Genomic DNA, 20,249 nt, shown 5'->3' on the forward strand with positions numbered 1-20,249 from the left:
ATGAGCAATCAAGTACAAATACAGATCATGACAACAAGAACTTTCCAGGGCACGCAGGAATATTCACCACTCTCTAGAGACACAGGTAGATGTATTGCAACAACTCACATTCAAAGCAACCCTGTCAAATTTCAAAAATTTTTAGGGGGGGGACAAAAGGTTGTACAGTTGGATCCCGACTTACGCGAGGGATGCATTCCAAGACTCCTCGCATAAGTCGAAATTTCATGTTGTGGAAAGAGGTAGTGTTTATGATTTTTTTTATTAACATACCCAAGTACTTCAGACAGTTTTTAACACCTTTTAAATTATTTCAGACCATTTTTGAACTATATATTACTGTTTCTTACATAAAAAGCTGAATTTTCATCGTATTTTTAGAAAAAGTTGCATAATTCAACATAAAATACTGCTACGATGCACAAAATCAATGATCAATGGGAGAGAGAGACATAAAATAAAGCAATACGGTACGTACAGTATGTACCATACAGTGGCAGATTCAGACATTTTTTTAAGGGGGGGGGGTCAAGTCTCAATGGCCAGCGCTATAGCTCCTACATAAAAAGTATCAATTAAGCCTTCCCTCCAAGGGTGATGGAGCACCCCCCCCCCAAATGAGATCAAAACCTTTTCTAATTTTCCAATTGCTTAGCCGACGCTATGGATCATATTCTTTCAAATTTTCATCAAAAGTCATATTACGTTCGGCAGACCGGCTGGTCATGTTTCCGTAAGCTTTGAACAGATGAGATTACAGTTACAAAATAGTTGGAAATGCATAAACAAGACACAAGCAAACCCATTGGTTTCAGGTGGAAGGGGGTGCTCTGAAAAAAAACGTTTAACTCATTTGAAATGATTGTTATTTTGAAAAGAAACAAAAATCTCAAAACAGCAATAGCCCAGTAAATGAACCCAGTCAATCCTTTGAGTTTCGATGCACAAAGAAGAAATTCTTTACAGAACCAAGGGGGAAAAAAAAAGCCCCCTTATTTCCGCTACATTTTTGGAACTAAAAAATGGAAGTAATCGTAATCACATAATAAAAGTCTTGTTACAGAGGGGGGTCAGTGGACCCTTTGACCTTCCCCTGAATCCGCCCCTGTTATCATACTATAGTATAGTAAGAAGAAAGTGATGCACGATAATAGTATTGTATATTAGATACAATTATAGTTACATTTATAACTAAAAAATTGAAGATGATGATTTGTGCTGCGCAGTCTGATCGTTATTCTAATATATATTTTTAAATACCGTAGCTTTTACAACGTTTCCATCTATGGCATTATCCCCCTTTGACTGTATAATCCATATCACAAGAGCAGATTCTAATTTCATACTGTTTACATTTTGCTTAGACACTACTCTGCAAGCTTCATATTGAAACTAAGTTCTGGTCTTATACAGATTGCCTTCTCTTGACTTGTAGGTATGAAAGATTCACTCATATCTAATTGTCGTGCTACCTTGGACCCACTTTCTAGTTGCTAAAGCATATCAATAATCTTTACCTTTTCTTAAATTGTCAAACTTTAGATGAAACAGCGTGCCTAAATAGGTGCCACAATATTTCATAATCTTTTAATATTTAGAATAAATAATTGAAAAATGAGGACGGTTATACACACTAACAAAGCAATATTTAGACTAGTGCAGTGTGTGGGAACTTGCGTAGTCAGTGATGCTAAAAGGATGAAAGTACATTCACGAATGAAATATTTAGTAATCAATAACGAAGTCGACACTAGAATCACGATTCTTTTCTAAATATTTTTATGTTGCATGGGAGAAAAACACTGTAGCTCTAAAATTCATTCCTTGTAAAAAAACTCGTGTCATAGACATTTCGTGTAAGTTGAATTGCGTTGTAGCGGGAGTTGACTGTATTCAATACATTTTACAGGAAAAAAAAAGCAGCAAAAATTCATACAAACATGCATACCTACATTATGTCTCTAAAATTCAGGAAGGGGAGGGGGTGTAAATTGATCTTGATTGATCAACCCACTGATCACTGAAATTACGGCCCTGATTCAAAGAATTCAAGAACAACTTTACCAAAACTTTACTGTGTAACTTGCAAGATCCCTCCGTTGTGCTTTCCAGTACATGAGTCTTTTTCTATTATACACTTCAAGATCATTAGAGTACCCTTTCAGAACTATCTTAAGGCAAGTTCTTGTTCACTGTATTAACTCCATTATTCATTTTTTTTTCACACATTTCTCTAAACTTCTTTCAAAAAATCATAAAGTAGACAAGAGTTTCGATACTACCTATCTCAGAGTTAATTCTGTATACAAAAAATGTGTAACTCAATGACATGTTACGAAGTCTTATATTACTGTTTAGAACATTAGAAAACTTATAAGTTTATGAGTGTAGAAGAAACTGAAGTTGATGAAAATATGTACACCTACAAATAAAACGTTTTTGCTTATCTTGTATGACATAAGCTAATATCATAATAATATGATTTTTTTTCTTTTAAATTCTGAAAATTATTTCTATAAGCTTGGTTTGCACTAAAAGGTATGATATAAAATACAGTAAAACCTATAAAGTTGACCACTCTTGTAAGTTGACCACCTGTCTAAGTTGACCGCTATTTTCAGGCACAGGATTAGATCTATATCATATAATTCAACCTCTATAAGTTGACCACCTGTTTAAGTTGACCACTAGAGTAATGCACCACAAGCGGTCAACTCATACAGGTTTCACTGTATGATTGATTGATTGATTACAATACACAAAAATTGCAGGAATTTTAATACCTTTATATTTAGGTTATTTCTAAAGCAGCCAATAAAATTTAAATTAAAAATTTGGGAGAAGAAACAGGCTACATACAGCTTTGTACAAATAAAAAAGCTTTTATTATACCCCCTCCTATTTCTTCTTCTATCAATTTTTAATTAAATTTTACTGGCTGCTTTAGAATTAACCTGAATACAAAGATATTAAGATTAACTGCCAGTTTTGAGTAGTAATCAAGCAATCCTTTTACTTACTTTTTAGTGTGAACCAAGCTTATAAAAAGTCTTTAGAATTAAAAAAAAAACAAAAACAAAACTATATTTATTTTAAAGTTTTTTAGTTTTAAAATTTATTTGAGGCAAAACTTTTTAAAAATTAAAACACACACTACTGATCATTGAAATTGCAACACCAAGAAAGCGTTTTGCTACAAACTTGAAATTTACACAACAATAAGAAAATGCTGTGATATGCAAATGATTAGATTTTCAACTCATTCAAGTAAAATAGACAGCTATGGCACCACCTACAAGGCGTTTAATTAAATAAATTGAATAGGAGGTTTTTCATACACAAACTGTAATTGAAGCAGTGAGAAGCAAAGGAATGTAAGTGGACATTCTTCAGTTTTGAGTAAAACGCAATTAAAGATAACATCCTAGGTAGACTTTCATTGAATTTTTTTTCTAAATTTTTTTCATGCTGTACAGCAGCACCTACCAGGGCTATTAGTAATATTTCTTGCCCCAAGACAGAGGAGAGGTTCCCCTACTATTTGCACTGCTTATCTCCAAATTTTTATTTTTGCCACTTACATCCCTTTGCTTCTCACTGTCTCAACTGAGCATTGTTTCTGCCAAGAAAAATTGTTACAAAACCAAATTTTTTATATTGGGAAAATTAGGAAGTTATTATTATTATTATTATTCATTTTTTTCTGACATTCTTTTTTTGTTTTCCATGAATGTGCTGTTTTATAATAAAATTCATTAATTTATTTACATCAAAAATTTCTGCATTATCTTTTACCAATTTTTTTATTACTACCAGAGTAACTACTATGTCCAAACTGACGTTTGGTTCTTTATTTGTTTTATTACAATTCTCTTGTTCATGGAAATACCTCTTTTTACGGAAGCTTGGCCACGGGAAAAGGTTAGAACAGCCTTTGAAAATCATGTCAAATGAGGATACACAGTTTTATATTTCCATTTTTGTGTGTGAATACAAAAACCCAATATTTATTAATGGGGTTGTCTGCCGTATTCTTATGAAAATCTTAACCATCAGTACATTTATGCTGCTCATTGGAGTACACAGGTACTCAATGTCAACCATGTGTGTCAACAAGTCAAAACAGCAGGGGTGTTCCCATAGGGTATACTCCATATACACTGTATATTCTCGAACATTTTTTGGACATATAGCGTATACCCTCAAGCTTCAAAAATTTTCATATTATGACATATTATGTATATGATTGCATACACATATTGTGCATAATGGATTACTGAGAGTATACCCTCAGAAAAATTGATGGGAATATCACTGCAAAACAGAACATCACGAGTTACAGTAGGATTATTGAAAAAAATCTTGAAATTTGGAAAGTAGTTCTTTGGGTACCAAAAATATAGGATCCTTTAAATATAAGATTTACAGGAAATATAGGATGTTTTTTTAAACTTGTAAAAATATAGGGTATATAGGAAATATAGGGTGACTTTGATCCCTGTTCTTAGAATTATTATGTTGACTTGTATGATGTACATAGTATTGTGTGCCGGTATTTTCATGCTTCACGGCACTCTTATGATTGATGGGTTCTACAGGGGCAATTGGCGAAACTGCCCTGCTCTGAAGGCCTAATTAAACTAGGAAAAACCTAAGTGGTAGATACGGAGGACCCTGGATTTTCAATGTAACACTGTGGACTTGATATCCCAATTTTCAGAATCATCCTGGACATCTAAAACTGATGAAACAAGCAAACGGTAGGCCCGGGGAGCTTTGGGGTGCCATGCCAGGTGGTTTTGAGGAGGACTTATGTTTCGCTTATCTTTTTTTGGCTGCGAGAGGATATCTGATAAGTTTATCCTCTTAGTTCTTGAGAGCACTTCTGATTGGTGCATTCTAAAGCACTGGAATACACAGTTTTCTGACCTCTAAATTTTTCTTTTCTGTTGAGGTCATGTTTCTATAACATCTCAGTGGTGATACGCAAAGTAATGAATATTTTTAGGAAGTTATTTCAACAAATTTTTAGTTTTTCACACAGAATATCAAACACCTTTTTTTCACTTACATCTGATTTTTATCATGAAAAGAATTCCACTGCACAAAAGTTTATAACTTGCTGATAAGCTCTCTTCGTACTATTAGAAATGTCTGATTGAGCCAAACTATGACACAAAGTGAAAGTGCAGGCATTTTATATGTGCAGCAATGATGAACTAAAACATAGAATCTCCAAGTATAGACAGCAGACTGAAAGAGGCTCATTCCTACATGGTTCTTTTATCAGATCCAGGCTCCACTAACAGTCAAATTTGATGAAACCAGATATTTATTGGGATGAATAATCTGCTTGAGTCTTGAACCATTCCCAAACATTCCTGTGCTCCTTACTGTTAACCTGTTAGACATTTATAGGTGAATGACGAAATATCCCACAATAAAACTAACGACACTTGTTTTATAACATATACAGAATTAAAATTACAAACATAGCATGTTAGTGAATATTCTAAAGCAACAACTTCGTTTTTGCAATAAAATTCATTTGTGGCAACCCCTAACTGATCAAACTTTGCAGTTCTACAGAAAATCTGCAGAGCTTGGCAGCCATACTAGAACACTGTTTTGGGATTGGTTTCTTTTAAGTCTCCATGTGAAAACATTAGAGTAGTGTGTAAGAATGATAAATTGATATATGCAGTTACATTTTCATTTGCCCATGTTTTATACATAAGTTATCTTGAAAGATATCTTTCACCATATAGTAAAAATGAAGATGATTTCAAACTTAAAATAAAAATAATTACCTTATTAGCAAGCAATATCACAGGAAGAGGCAAACCATTAGATGTTACAACTTTTTCTTTAAGATCCTTATGCCACTAAAAGCAAGATTAAAACCTTTTTAAATTGCAAAATAAGTTTCAATGAATAATAAACAAGGTAGTAAATATTACATAGATAAAACAACAAACAAATTGTTACAATAACTACCAACTATAATTTGTTGTATGGACAGCTCATTTTTACATTTTTAAAAAGGAGAATCAATGACACAGACACAACTAATGTTGACATTAATTACAAAATTTGCGGGGGTTACACTTGCTCAATTATAAATTTTCCCCACTTCATCTTCAAAAACGAAAAAAAAAAAAGTATCAAACTTTTTAGATTAGTGATAAAAGATATTGAAAGTTGCAAAAGTCAATTATGATTAATATACTTAACAGTTTCAGAAGTAGTTAACATATGACAGTTAAAGGTCTATATACAAAATATTTCTATACATTGTAAAATAAGCTAGCAAAGATTCATTTCATTAAAAAAGAGAAAGAAATAGACTGAATCATCTAAGACCTACAATGGGACTATATAAAGATAAGAACTCCAAGTAAAGTCAGTTATAAAGGTTATAGTAACTCAAAGAAAAGAAATCTGAAATTTTTTAAATGACAATTATATTTTATTCAGTCTTATGTAGAGCTATAACTACTCCAAATTAAAATAATAAAAATAATGCATTTTTGTTCTGCAAAAAAAAAAAAAAAATCTTGAAATAAAATTTCATTTTTAAGGTTCAAACTTCAAATATAAATGCAAAAGGAAACTTTTGTTCATTAATGCTTTCAATTGTTATGCAATATTCATATGACATCTTTAGATTTAAGGTAAGAAAAAGTGTACTTTTTAATCTACAAATAATATCAACATAAATTAAAGGTTGCACACTGAGTCTAACTCAAGTTCAATATGGGTTGCTACAACTTTGGAGAATTTGATGCACTTATAGTCAGTGTCTGTCATACTCTGGTCCTCAAGTCGGCTAAAAAACTAATTCTTTCAGAACCTTGCCAATTAATTCTTTCACAATAAGAATTTTTGAGAAGCCATGTTATACTGAATTTTCCTAAAGATCCTGAGAGATAATTTGTCTTGCACATAAAATTTTTTTCCGGCATTGTGTAGACTCCAGGGTTGCCACGTCCCCAACTCTAATGGAGCAAAGAGAAGCTCATTTAAGGGCAACAAGTCTGAGAAAGTATTTTATTCTGTGATGAATCTTTATTTGAAATATCTGTTGAAGAAAGAGGTGTTTGGGTTTGGCATTAGAATAGCGAAGCGCATGAGAAAACTTGTGTAAGATCTTCTCTCAAATTGAGACATCCTTTATGGTATGGGGAGGCAATGAGAGTTGCTGGAACTGGACAATTGTATGTATCTTAAAACAATGGTTATTCAGCTGTTTATCAAGATATACTCGATTACAGTATAATACTCTCTTCTGAGGCACAGCAGGGACACATTCAGTGACATTTATTTTTCACCAAGATTCTGCTTTGTACAGTGAAACCTCAATAAGTAGTCAACCGGTTAAGTGCTCACTCCGTTTAAGTGGTCATTTTTCTTTGGTCCCGACAAGGTCTCATTCATAGTAATGTAAAATGATCCTCCTTTACTGGTCACCAAATTTAATTTCACCCACTTAACTAGTCACTCAAAAATTGTTTTCTAAAATTCCTTTTCCTTATCGGATCTTAGAAAATAGTGTCGGACTTAGTTGAGAGGCTGTTTGATAGTCATTTTTCCTTGAAATCTCGATCATCGGTTCTGGTCATTCAAAGCATACTTCTTGCTGTGACTCTGCCAAGTACCGAGAATATGAATCAAACTCCTTCCAGCAAGACAGACAAAATTTAATACCTGGAGAAAGTTGGTCAGTATTTAACATCCATTCACAAGGAACAACAAACACAAAATTTAAAGCTTGATGTATGTTAGAAGAGATAGTTCTTTTCTGTAAGCAACAACTCCATCAGTCAACATTGAAGGATTGTATTAATGTACACTACACTAAAATAAGTTGCTACATTAAAATAAGTTGTTGTTACTAAGTAATGTATAAATAAGAGAAAATAAAACAAAGTAACTGTCATTAGTATTTTTCCTCCTTTTTAAAATTTCCACTAATTTATAGACATTGATTATATAAGCTATTGTTTTTCTCACAGAATTCTACTGCTATTCATAAATATTTGTAAGGTTTTTTTTCTTCCTTAATTTCCCACTCCACATAAGTAGTCACTCCGCATAAGTGGTCAAAGATTTTTGGTCCCTTGAGTGACGACTTAACGAGGTTTTACTGTATTAAATCTCTAAATCGACTCACAGATTTAAAGCAGAAAGAAAGATTTTGGTATTAAACTAACCAAGCAACTCTATCGATCTCAATACCATTCAAAATTTGTGGCATCGTCAAATCTAAAGAAAAAGGTTCAAGACCTAGAGCCCGTTAACAAAGCTGAACTCATTGCCCCATTGAAGAGGGTATGGAAACAGTATCAATAGATTTGAATGTAAACAGCTGGTGGAATTTAAATCTGAAAGAATTAAAGATGTGATTCTCGCAAAAAATAAAGCTACAGAATATTGATATTGTTCTGTTTAAAAATGTTTTTCAAATTTTAATTTTAACATTCTATTTTTTTGACTCAATGTAAAACATCATCCCTATAAACATTTGGATAATTCTATCAAAGATAATTTTTTATTAAGTTTATTTGAAGTGTCACATACCCTTTAGTGTCTAAGAAAGGTGGTACATTCATTTAAATACCTACTTTGTTCTTATATTTTGTTAGATTAAGCTTTTACCTCAAAAAATAAAAGTATTCTATCATTTTGAATTTGGGTTGTATTAGCCGTTTTGGCTACTTCAGATCACATTTGAATAGAAGTATTTTTCTCTCTTCTCCCTTTTGAGGAAATATGCTGTTTAGAAACTTCAATCATAAACAAAGAGGATGAGATTTCAAAATGAAAAAACAATTGAGCAACACTTTTTTTGTACAAATTTACAAACATTTATAATGAAATCACAACTTTATGTCTAAGTTATAATTAATTACATGGGTTTAAAAGCATTTTGTATTGATTTGTGTCCCTTTTAAACTATTTTTGCGAATTACCTACATAATTGCCACATCATTTTATTGCAAGGATAATCCAAAGTTTACTGGCAAATTGCAATTAATATGTACATGCAGAAATCAAGAAAATATTACCTTTATCACTGATTCAAGGGTAGCAATTCTAAAAAAAAAAAAAAAAAAAAAAACAGTCATCAATAGTTTGAAAAAAAAAAAAAGAAAAAAAAAAAGGACAATATTTACTTGCATTAAAATAAAGTTAGGGAGATACTTTTACAAAAGCAAAATGATGAAGGAGAAATGCAAAAATGATGTCTAAAGTGTAAATTAACCAATATGAATTGCTACATAAACTGAAATTTGTTAATAAAACAAATGAACATCATGTACACTACATTTTTCAAGTCACTTAAATGTATTACAGAATTCTTATCAAATAAAACCTCAAATGATAAACATAGATTTTTGTAACGTCAAAACAAAAGTGAGTTTCTTGTACTTGGAAGAGTTGAAGATTAACATTAGTATATTTAAAAAGCTTTTCACACACATTTGTGAAATTCTAAGATCTGGAAAATTCTAAGATTCTTCATGCAATCTGAACTAACTAAGACAAGTTCAGATTGTGTGAAGATAACAGTCTTTAATTTAATAAATATATATCTTGATTTTTAATACTTCACTGTTTAAACTGAAAATACACCACAGTTGATTATCATTAACTATCATTTTTGAAGTTTATTAATCCATTACGAATAAGTCAAAAGAATCTTTTTTTTTTTTTTTTTTGTTTATTCAAATGACCATTCACGAGAAACATTGTACTTTGTACATTGGTTATTCCCATGCTAAGTCTTATAATTTTTGCGAACTTTTTACTAGTTTTGAAGGTTTCAAATATTTTCATATGTGTTTCATCATGGAATGCCTATTCATATTTGAACTGTCCACAATGTGTTAAAACTTTCAAACTAATTATAAATTGTAACAGTTGAGGCATTGACATGGAAAAGGGAATAAGTCAAAAATGGTTTCATCTTGTTCTCTTCTTTCAAATAGTAGATGTATCTAAGTCTTTAAATTTATGAAACAGGATTCATAGTCATTTTTAAAAGTGAAAATTAAGGACCTTTTAAGACTCACAAAGACTTTTAAGGAATCATCAGAAATGATTAGATAACTTTAGGTACACCATTTAAAAGTTTTCCGGGAAGGGGGGGGGGGGGGGGCTCAAAGTATTTGATACATATATTATAAAGGGTGTCCCAAAATTAACGCAAGATTTGAATTTGCCACAATTTTTGCTGTAAACTGTTGGCAGCCACGGAAAAAGAACAATTTGACAGCTGGGAGTTTAGGGTTAGTAAAAATGGAGTGTTATGCTATTATACAGCCAGCGAAACAATTCAATCACTGCATGAGGAATTTCCTGTTCGTGTACTCTCTCGTTTCGGTGATACGAATTGTACCCTAGATCGTGTGATTCTACATCATTAGACTTCTTCCTATGGGGTTATTTGAAGTCAAATGTCTATGTCAACAATCCCACAACCACCAGCGCCTTACCTAATTGCGATATCGAGCGCCAATAACAGTAAACTGCTTGACCCGCCCAAACTTTCATTATTTTTCAAAAAATTGTTCGATAATAAAAACGCATTATATAATGCGTTTTCATTAGTTTAGAATCGAAAACGCTCCATTTGTAATAACCCTAGACCCTCAGCTGCCAAATTGTTCTTTTTTCAAGATTGCCCACAATTTATTGCAAAAATGGCGCCAAATTCAAATCTTGCCTTAATTTTGGGACACCCTTTATATACACATACACAAATGCTTCCAAAAAACAGGGAGAGGCACAATTGACTCAGATGTTCCATTATCCGTGAATAAAATTTTAAAATTTCATACATCACAGGGATGAGAATGGTCAGAGAGTAAAAAGGAGGAAATCCAAAAGAAAAAGAATCCTTAAAATCAAACAGAAAAGGGATGAGATCAAAATAACCCTAGGAGTTCATGGCATTCCAAAGTTCAACAAAAAATGGCTAATTAACCAGTTTCAAAGGTAATACGAATTTGTTCCCCTATTAATTTTGCTTGAAATGATTGGGTAGTAACCAATACAGTACATGGCATGTATTGTTCTTAAAGCATAGTATTTATTTCTCAAATTTCAGTTTTAAAAAAAGATCAGGAAAGTGGGGATAGCTGTAGAAGATATTTGTTGCATATTAAAGTATTAAAGCATCATTTTTTAACATACATTATTGGAGTGAGAGGTAAATTAAAGGAAAATAACAAAAATCTCTTTTCTTCAAGATATTTAAACTATGGTTTCATTATTATTGCTTTAAATTTGTTATTGTTACTAAAATCCCATTTTGTACAAATTTGCTATATTGTACCATTTCTCACAAGTTTGTTTATTTCTATATGAATTTAAATTCTGAAAGAGAGGCAGCAATTTTTAACTCCCGAGTCCTCGAATAAAGGGGTTGATGGAGCCAGAGTTCAATCTTGGCTGCATAACTCAATAATATCAATGTTTTACATTTTTTGGAGAAAAAAATCTTTTTTTAACAAAAAATGTGATGAGATATTGAAAATGAGAACCTAAATTTTTTAATTAGGTTTGTTTGTAAAGTAAAAATTTACAGCAGAGTAAAAAAACCTAAGTTTTCCTTATGTAGTAGAATATACTTTTCACAGCAAGAATTGAAAATAAATATTTAATTGATCATCCTTTTTCCTTGAATTAGAACTCATAATTTGGTTTGAAAAAATTCATCATACTATATCAGGATCAAAAAAAAACTTGAAATTGTTTCATTTAATCATGAAATTCCAATAATTTTTACAGGCTGTAAAGCCTAACCTAAACCATTAGAGATTCACCAGAAATATTTTGAATGCTTTCTTAAATACATAAAATGGTAACCAAGTTTCAATCCAATACGAGACTGCGGGAGTTGGACCACATTTTTTAAAATTGTCTTTTGCATTTTTTCTAAAATAAATTTCACAAATAAAATTATTATTGAAATAATGCTTAAAATAAACATATATAAAGTATCATATGATATAAAAACCATCTAACATTTAAAAAGATTGCAATATTTTCAAGATGCAAAAAGATTGAAATCTCAAACAAGGTATGCAATTTTTGGTGGAATATGTGCTTGATGTCGTTGGCATGTCTCCCGAACATACGTTTTCGGCAGATATCAAGGAGGATGAAGACTTGAGGGGGGGGGGGGAAGAAAAAATAAGAAAAAGGGGACGGCACATGGCATAGTTTTTAAAAAATGAAGACATTTTCAGAAAAGGACATTTAAGGGTTTTTTAGGGACCTTAACTTGATGAAATTAAGGGTTTCTTGAGGGGTTTTTTTTAAAAAGGAAGTACGAACCCTGTGGAAATTATATGCTGGCAGAATTCAACTATACTTAGGAAAAATTTTACAGTATATTTGTCATCAATAAACATTTTATAGAAGCTTTGAATAGTTTTTATATTTCCTAAAAAAATTTGATATTTGTGCCTTTTTCCCTTTCCTGTGTCAACGCCTCAATTACTAGCAGATTGTTACTCACCTAACCAAATCAAAAACAATGATTGCCGCTTGCCTAAAATCAGAGGAAAACAAAATTATATGTTTCTACTACAAGATATTTTCAGAGCAAATAACGTAGTATTAACAACAAATAAATTTACATACGAATGCCTATAGTAGGTACCAGTCATGTAGCCAAATCTTTCATGTCCAGCTATGTCCCTACAATTTAAACAAATATTAAATTACAAATAAATATTAAACATAAATGCATTACAAATTACAATTTTGTTGCATATTAACGAAAAAAGAAAGGATTAATATCTCATGGTACGTATAAATATTTAAAAACAAATAAGTGACATTAATAAATTTATTAATTAAAAAAAATAATCTCACATTAGTTTATGAATCAATAGCGAAAATACCCGGTGTTGCCTGGGTCTGTAATAATTGTGCGAAACAATTGCTACTTTCTTTTGTTTTCTGTTTTAACTGAAACAACTCAAAACACACCGCTTTGATGTGATTAAAAATCGAGCTTCTTCCTTACCCATAAAAGTAAAATAGCAATAAGTATAAAGAACAAACAAGTATTCATTTAGAAATGAAAGCACGAATTGAAGCATATAAAAATTTGAGGAATTTCCAAAATATGAACTAACAAAAACAAAGATCACTAAAAAAAACATGCGCTTTATTTAATTAAATAGTACACACACACACAAAAAGAAAAAAAAAGCTCTGTATGTTTATTTCAGTGTGTGTTTAAATGACTTTAAACTCATGTTTGCTCCGGAGAAGCCTTGATTCAAAATTTTCATTATGATTACTTTTAATATTGCTGTTGTAAGGCAACGAATTTTTGTAACAATGGGTTTTATATTTAATCATTTAATGGGGAAATTACATGACATTTACTGTTTTCCATCATAACATTTTTAAACTAAGTTTTTTGGTAATAAATTATAGCCTAAGTTGCTCCCTGATAATTCTTAGCAGACATTTAATAATCTTTTAATTTAATAAGTCGTAACTTTGCTTCTGATATTTTCATAGAAAATTTTCAATGTCCCCCCCCCCCCCCAAAAAAAAACATTATTAAAGACAGAAACATGAACTTACCACAATTGTAGAGTTATCAAAGTGTTTTCGTCCCACTGCAAAGATTTGATTGCAAAATCAACACCAATTGTAATTTTATAATTCTGAGTAAATGTTCCTAAAAAAACAATAAAAAGCCAATTCATTTTAATAATCGTTTCAGAATTTAGATAAACCTATTTTCTTTTGTAGCAAAACCTCAAAAATTCTACATAGTGATAAAGTGTAGTAGTAACATTTTTTCTTAATCACATTACAGACACAGCCAAAATTTGCAAAAACAAAATTTAAAGGAACAAAAATTTTTTTTTTTTGCAGAAATCGAAATTCTGCACAAAAGTATTTGTAATATAAAAAACCTAATAATTTTTACTAAAGTAAAAATTATGAACAAAACATTGCTTCTACTATTCAATTAATAAAATTTATTTACAATTCAATACTTTTTCCACCCAATAAACCAAGAGAAAAAAAATGTAGCTTGCACTTCAAAATGCGGCTAATTCACTAAAATATGGGATTACGGGATTTCATACAAAGAAAGTACAACTTAAAAAAAAAGTCTACAACAATAACTTTCAGTTTTTTGAATAAAGTTTAAAGTCCTTCGAGGCATGAATAATGTTTAAGACATCAATCTGTGGCTATCTTGGCAACCCAAGAACATCTCAACAGGTTGAGATCAAACTTATGTTGAGTTGGATCTCTTACTTTAACTCTGTATAGAGTTAAAGTAAAAATGTTAAAAATACTATATAGTATTTTTAACTAATAAAAATACTATATAGTATTTTCAACCTTTTTTTTTTTTGGAACACAACATCTTTCCCATAACCATAAAAGTAACTTATTTCGTTTGGTTGCAGGATTTTGCATTGATCAGGTGATATTACATCTTCTTCTTAGGTTTCCATAAATGACCCATAGAGGTCCAGTTTTCTCTTTTATATTGTTTAAACAAAAGTTTTAAGCTGTATGCTATATAAATCTTTTTGAGATACCTTGTGGATTCAATACTGTGTGAGATTTATTAACTGGTTTCTAACAGAGATTATTTTTCCTCATATATGCCATGGTTAAAAATACAGTTGGACCTCCATATATCAAAGTAGCAAATTGCCGGAAAAAAATTCGACATATAGAAATTTCGATATATGGAAACAATCTTATTTTGTTATAAAAATCTCCTAAAATTTTAAAATTAAAGCTAGTTTTCGTGTATGAAACCCTATTTATAATTTATATGAACATTGGATTAAATGAAAATTAATAATAAAAAAATTAACAGAAATTACATTTTTGCTCCTTCATACATCTTCATTCTTCGGCAATTCAACTTGATCCACAACATTAGGGGATTTTCGTTTTGACAATGTAATCAAGAGAAAAGAAAAAAATCAATCTACTTAATTTGAATGATTTTTACTGAAGCTAAAAAGCCTAGGAATGATAATCAACAGACAAAAGGGATTGCTTGGAACTACAGTGCTACTGGATACAACTAAGACTTGAAATAAACTTGAGGAAATTGAAGAGCTCCAGAATGGAACAACGATCTATCTACACACCCCTCAACCCCAGATTCCTTATGAGTTTCGTAGCAACCTTTAGTGAGCATAATTTTCTCCCGTTACCTTCATTTTTCATGAGACAAACAGTCTAAAATGAAAAAATAAAAATCTACGAAATTTTCTTCGATATATAGAGATTTTTTCGATATTAGAAACAATTTTTCTATGTAATAAACAAAGAAGTTTGCTGGGATTTCGATATATGGAAAATTTCGATACATGGAAGTTCGATATATGGCAGTTCGACTGCATTTAGTGCTATCTGGAAGAGCTGATTAACACTGCTTAGAAGAATGTTGAAATAAGTTCAATGTCAATAGGTGCAAATAACACACCATCCAGTGGTCATAAAAACTATTTTTCTTTTTAGCAAATTACAAATGCAACTATTTCATTATTAAATGTAGTTAACTACAACGTTAACTACTTTTTTTGAAATGTAGTAGCTACTTAATCACTTTTAGGAGGCAAATTTGACTGATGTATTCAATTTATACTCATTAAAATTAAAAAAAACATGATCAAAGATTAATTTGGAGTTGAAAAACAGTTCCTTCAATGAACAAATTTCAGGTTCAGTTGAATTATTACTTAATTCTTTAAAACTAGGCAAATGAGAGGAAGCAACAGTTATTCTTTATTCATTTGTTAGAGCCATTTTTAACTTCGTTAATAAATTGTTGTTGATATTTACAATTTGTCATCAGTCATTCTTATAAGTCATTAACTTTAACGTTGTACTCTGCTAATATTTAAAGTTGGTTGGGTGAGAATTAGTTAATGATAGCTTCTCATCCAACATGTTGTACTTATATCAATATTTTCAGTGGAAGTACTTGATTATAAAACTCCGAAGTGTGGTTGAATGCCATCTGAAAATTTTTTTTTTTTTGAAATATTATCAAAAATCTAGCTATACTAAAATATTTGTAAGAAAAAAAACCATCATAAAAACAAACTTATCAAATATTCAAAGCAGTTTGTAAGATCCATGTATTTGTAACATATTTTGAACTTGGCTGACACACTGCCATGTATCTAAATTTTAAAACAAAAGTAGTGAGGAAGCATACCTTCGGTATATCTTCTGATAATAGCTGTTTTACCTAGAGAAAAAACAATAAAATATGTTAGAAAAATTAAACTGCAAAGTTATAGTGATAAGTTTTTTTTACATTTGAAATGAACATAGGCAGCTCAATTTGACTACTTAAGTTTCAATATGAAGAAGAGGTAATATTTGTAATTTCTAATTTTCTTTACTTTGTCAAATTTCACTATAATTGTTTTGCATTTAAAGACTCTTCATAAGACAATTTCTGAACCTTTTTAAATCAAGGTAATGAGGAAAAAAAAAAAAAGATTCACTTATTAAGAGCACATAACGAATACTTGCACTGAAAAAAAAAATCTTACTAAAGACATCTTAAAAGATAGCACATATTAATGATGCAAGCAAAAAAATTATGAAATATGTCAGGACAGACAAAAAAAAAAAAAAGAATCACAGAGCGAAACATTTTGGTAACTTGTTTATTACAACATTTAACTTGACTGTCACAAAAATGGCTGCAACCAGATTTTGAGAAGCACAAAAAAAAAAAAAAAAAAAGACTGGCAAGTAAAATACAGGTATGATAAATGCAGGTAAAAGGTAAAAATACAGGTAGATACAGGTAGCCAAAGGGGGGCGCAGGAAGGGGCAACTGCCCCTTCCTGATAATTTTTATTTTAGGATCCAAAAAAGGCATAAAATGGTTCGTGTTGCTCGAAAAAATTATTGGGTTGTCTTGATTTTAGTTTCATTGGAAAGCCCGTGAAGAATACTCCCTCAAAAGATTTTCTTGTTAGGAATTTGAAAACTCTAAAAGACTAAATTTAGCTGGAAAAGTGTAAAAAAGAATTTTTAAGTGAGAAAAATCAATTTTAAAGTAGGCATTTTATCGTCTGCCTGCACTTAGTTTTAATTAGTGTGAAAAAATCATTGAGAAGAAATATCAGTAACCATTTTTTTGTTTGAGTGTGAACAAAAAAGTACTCGCATTTGCTTTGAGGCTTTTTTTTTTTGTAAGAGGAGGGAATTAAAATTTTCCCTTTTTGATTGTTTTCTTTCGAGAGTTATTTATTTTTTGTGTTCAGCCATTAGAAGATAATTAAGTATTTCAGTTGTATTAATTGAGGCTTTTAAAGTAGCTTTTAATCTAATCGGGACTTTTAGATTTGTCAAAGTCATGTAAGAATTGTTGCTGTTAATGAGAGACTGACATCATTATTCTAATGGGGACTTTTTTGATGTTATTCTTCCAATTCTGATGGGGGTTTAAGACGTTGACTGCCAACTACGAGATAACTCGTGAATTTTGTTTTTTTTTCTAGAACGCCAACTACAATGCAAGTTATCTCATACTTGTTTACTTGCCATTTTTGCGCAGCTATGATTAAACTCGGTATACATTATTGCTAGTATCGACAGATGGCTTCTGGGAAAAGAACAAAAAAATCAATGCAGGCTTGCACAAACAGAAAATTTATTAAAAAACGACCAAAAAATTTAATGTTAGAAATTAATTCTAATGCAAGAAATAAAATAACATTTTACCGTTTGTGTAACTTCTTTAAAACAATCTATCACACAAGGGGCTGGCTTCTCTTTACAGGCTGGATAGAAATATTGCGTTTCATATCATTTTTTTTGCTTGGGTACATATACCAGATAATATAATGTGATTATATCAAATTGTCATTTTTGGCCAGATTTCTGAAAGTTGCTGTGGCAGTCAACATGTTAAAAAAAGTATCTTGACATTATTTGGAAATTTCTTCTTTTTCTGAGAAAGGTTTTTTTGAACTATTTTACTTTTCCAGTTAGATTATTTTGGAGCAACTGCTGATATTATTTGAATACTGCAACCCTTATTATATCAGAGATTTTTAAGGAGATTTTTCTTTTTCATTTAAGAGTTTGAGGGACTATAGTTTTCATTCTAATGGTCATTTTTAGAGATTGTTGTCCTTACTCTTATGGGGATCTGTAAGAACTGTTGTCCTTACTCAATAAAAGATTATAAGTTACTAATGTCGAGATTATGCTGGAGATTTTTGGCAGATGTTGTCCTAATTCTAATGAAGATTTAAAGGGTCTATAGACTCTAATGTGGCACTGTTGCTGTTGCCTTTACTCTAATGACTTTATGTTGCTTTATTTATTTTTATTCATCCAGGAGAAAAAAATATGCCTCATGGTGTTAGTGCCCATAGTTTTTTTTCTCAGCATGGATCAATACAACGATTGAGATCTGTCAGGAATTGAGATTTTTAGGGAAGTGTTAACTTTATGAAGTTTCCTTTTCGTAAGGGAAATTTTTGACATCAATGTCTAAACTTAAATAGGGATTTTATGGGGCTGTTTTAATTATTCTCATGGGAAAATGTACACTACTTTTTTCGCTCATTTAAGACAGATTGTTGAAAAAGCGTCACTTGACATAACTTTTATTTTTGAGGCAGACTGGGCAAAGCTGGGCGATGCAGCTAGTGTTGTTCCCAACCTTTCATTGTCGGTAGGGCCTATGTTCATATTTATAAAGAAGAATCTCGTGGATTCAAAAACATATGAAATTTAAATCGTTTCCCTAAAAAACATGGAACAGGACGAGAAAATACTGTCACTTGCTTATTTCATTAATATTAAGTTCCTAACTGTTTTTGGAAAACAAATTTTTAAATACTTGGCTCTTAATTTGTAACATAGTGCTTTTTTTGCTGCATCTGGGAAACTAAAAGAAAACATAAGAAAAAGAAAGTCTAGTAGCAATGAGAAGTGATTTGATTGACTGTGATTAGCCAGAAGTTGCTAAAACTGTCTAAAGACAGTTTTGTGGTTGTTTAAAAAGCTTCTAGAACATGGTATTTGATTTGTAGCATTTAACTTAACAAGTCACTTGGATCAGATTTGCAGGGCACTTAAGGTCCACCGATTGTAGGTTAGGAACAGCTGTTCAAATAGGATACTTTAAAAGCTTGTACAGTGAAACCTGTGTAAGTTGACTACCTGCGGTACACTACTTTATTGGTCAACTTAAACAGGTGGTCAACTTATAGAGGTTGATTTATACGATAAAGGCTAATTCTGTGCCTGAAAAAGGCGGTCAACTTAGACAAGTGATTTACAAGGGTGGTCAACTTTACTGTATTAATATTCAATAGTCTATTTATGACCCTAGCTAAACCCCAAAATATATCCTTCGTAAAATCCAAGATTGCAATCATGGATCCATCGTACAATTAACAGTATTTAGATACATAAAAACAGTTAATGGCTAAAATCCTTTATTATCTCATCGTAAAAATATTAATTTTTGTACTAGGATATATTTTTTTAATATAAATAAAAAATAAATTTCATGACATTGATGAAAAATAATGAAAAAGTGAAAAAGGGATCATTGGAAAATATATTTTGGTCAGACTCTAGGCAAAGCTTTTAATACTAATACATTTGCATGTAACAAGAGATGAAAAGCAATCTTTTGTTAATAAATATAATAAAAATTTCCCCTTTAACTCACCAACACCATAGTCACCAATAACTAATATTTTAAACATCAGCTCCTTCATCTCATATCTGGAACCATTTTGGTCTTCTGTATCCTCTGAATAAGTAGAAGCAGGCACATAGTGATTCATTCTAAATCCTACAAACAAAGAATAATGATACTATATTTTTAAAGAAATCCTTTATATTTTTTAAGATATTACATGGTACAAAACTTACTTCATTGTAGTATTTATACTTCATAGTTTAGATATAACACAAATGTTATCTTTAAAACAGATGGAATTTCATTTTTGTTTAATACATTCTGTGAATGTTTGATAACTGTAATAAGTTTTTACTTTGTTTTCAATAAACTTGGTTTCAATATAATACAGTACACATCCCTTGATTTATGTTATTTCTAAGTCTCGTATAACACGGTTTCGATACAATATGGTACATATCGACATGATTTTTATTATGTACATGATTAATTAGTGTCAAAAATAAGTTAAAAAGTTATTTTTAAAAGTCTTGTACAAAACGGT

At 30.8% G+C, this 20,249-nt stretch overlaps 1 protein-coding gene across 1 annotated transcript in view; it reads right to left on the bottom strand.

The window, feature by feature from the left end:
• The window catches only part of LOC129216958 (ras-related protein Rab-32-like), a 36,649-nt gene extending 16,797 nt beyond the window's left edge, over nt 1-19,852 (bottom strand). Inside the window, exons 1-7 of the mRNA XM_054851181.1 lie at nt 19,733-19,852; nt 16,238-16,270; nt 13,615-13,711; nt 12,655-12,711; nt 12,530-12,562; nt 9,069-9,096; nt 5,811-5,885 (exon numbers count right to left, since the gene is read on the bottom strand). Of these exons, the coding sequence (XP_054707156.1) occupies nt 5,811-5,885; nt 9,069-9,096; nt 12,530-12,562; nt 12,655-12,711; nt 13,615-13,711; nt 16,238-16,270; nt 19,733-19,850 (441 nt within the window). The 5' untranslated portion in view covers nt 19,851-19,852. The remainder of the gene's footprint in view (nt 1-5,810; nt 5,886-9,068; nt 9,097-12,529; nt 12,563-12,654; nt 12,712-13,614; nt 13,712-16,237; nt 16,271-19,732) is intronic.
• Between the last annotated feature and the right edge of the window lie 397 nt (nt 19,853-20,249).

This window comes from Uloborus diversus, chromosome 2 (assembly GCF_026930045.1).
Source record: "Uloborus diversus isolate 005 chromosome 2, Udiv.v.3.1, whole genome shotgun sequence".
NCBI lineage: Eukaryota > Metazoa > Arthropoda > Arachnida > Araneae > Uloboridae > Uloborus > Uloborus diversus.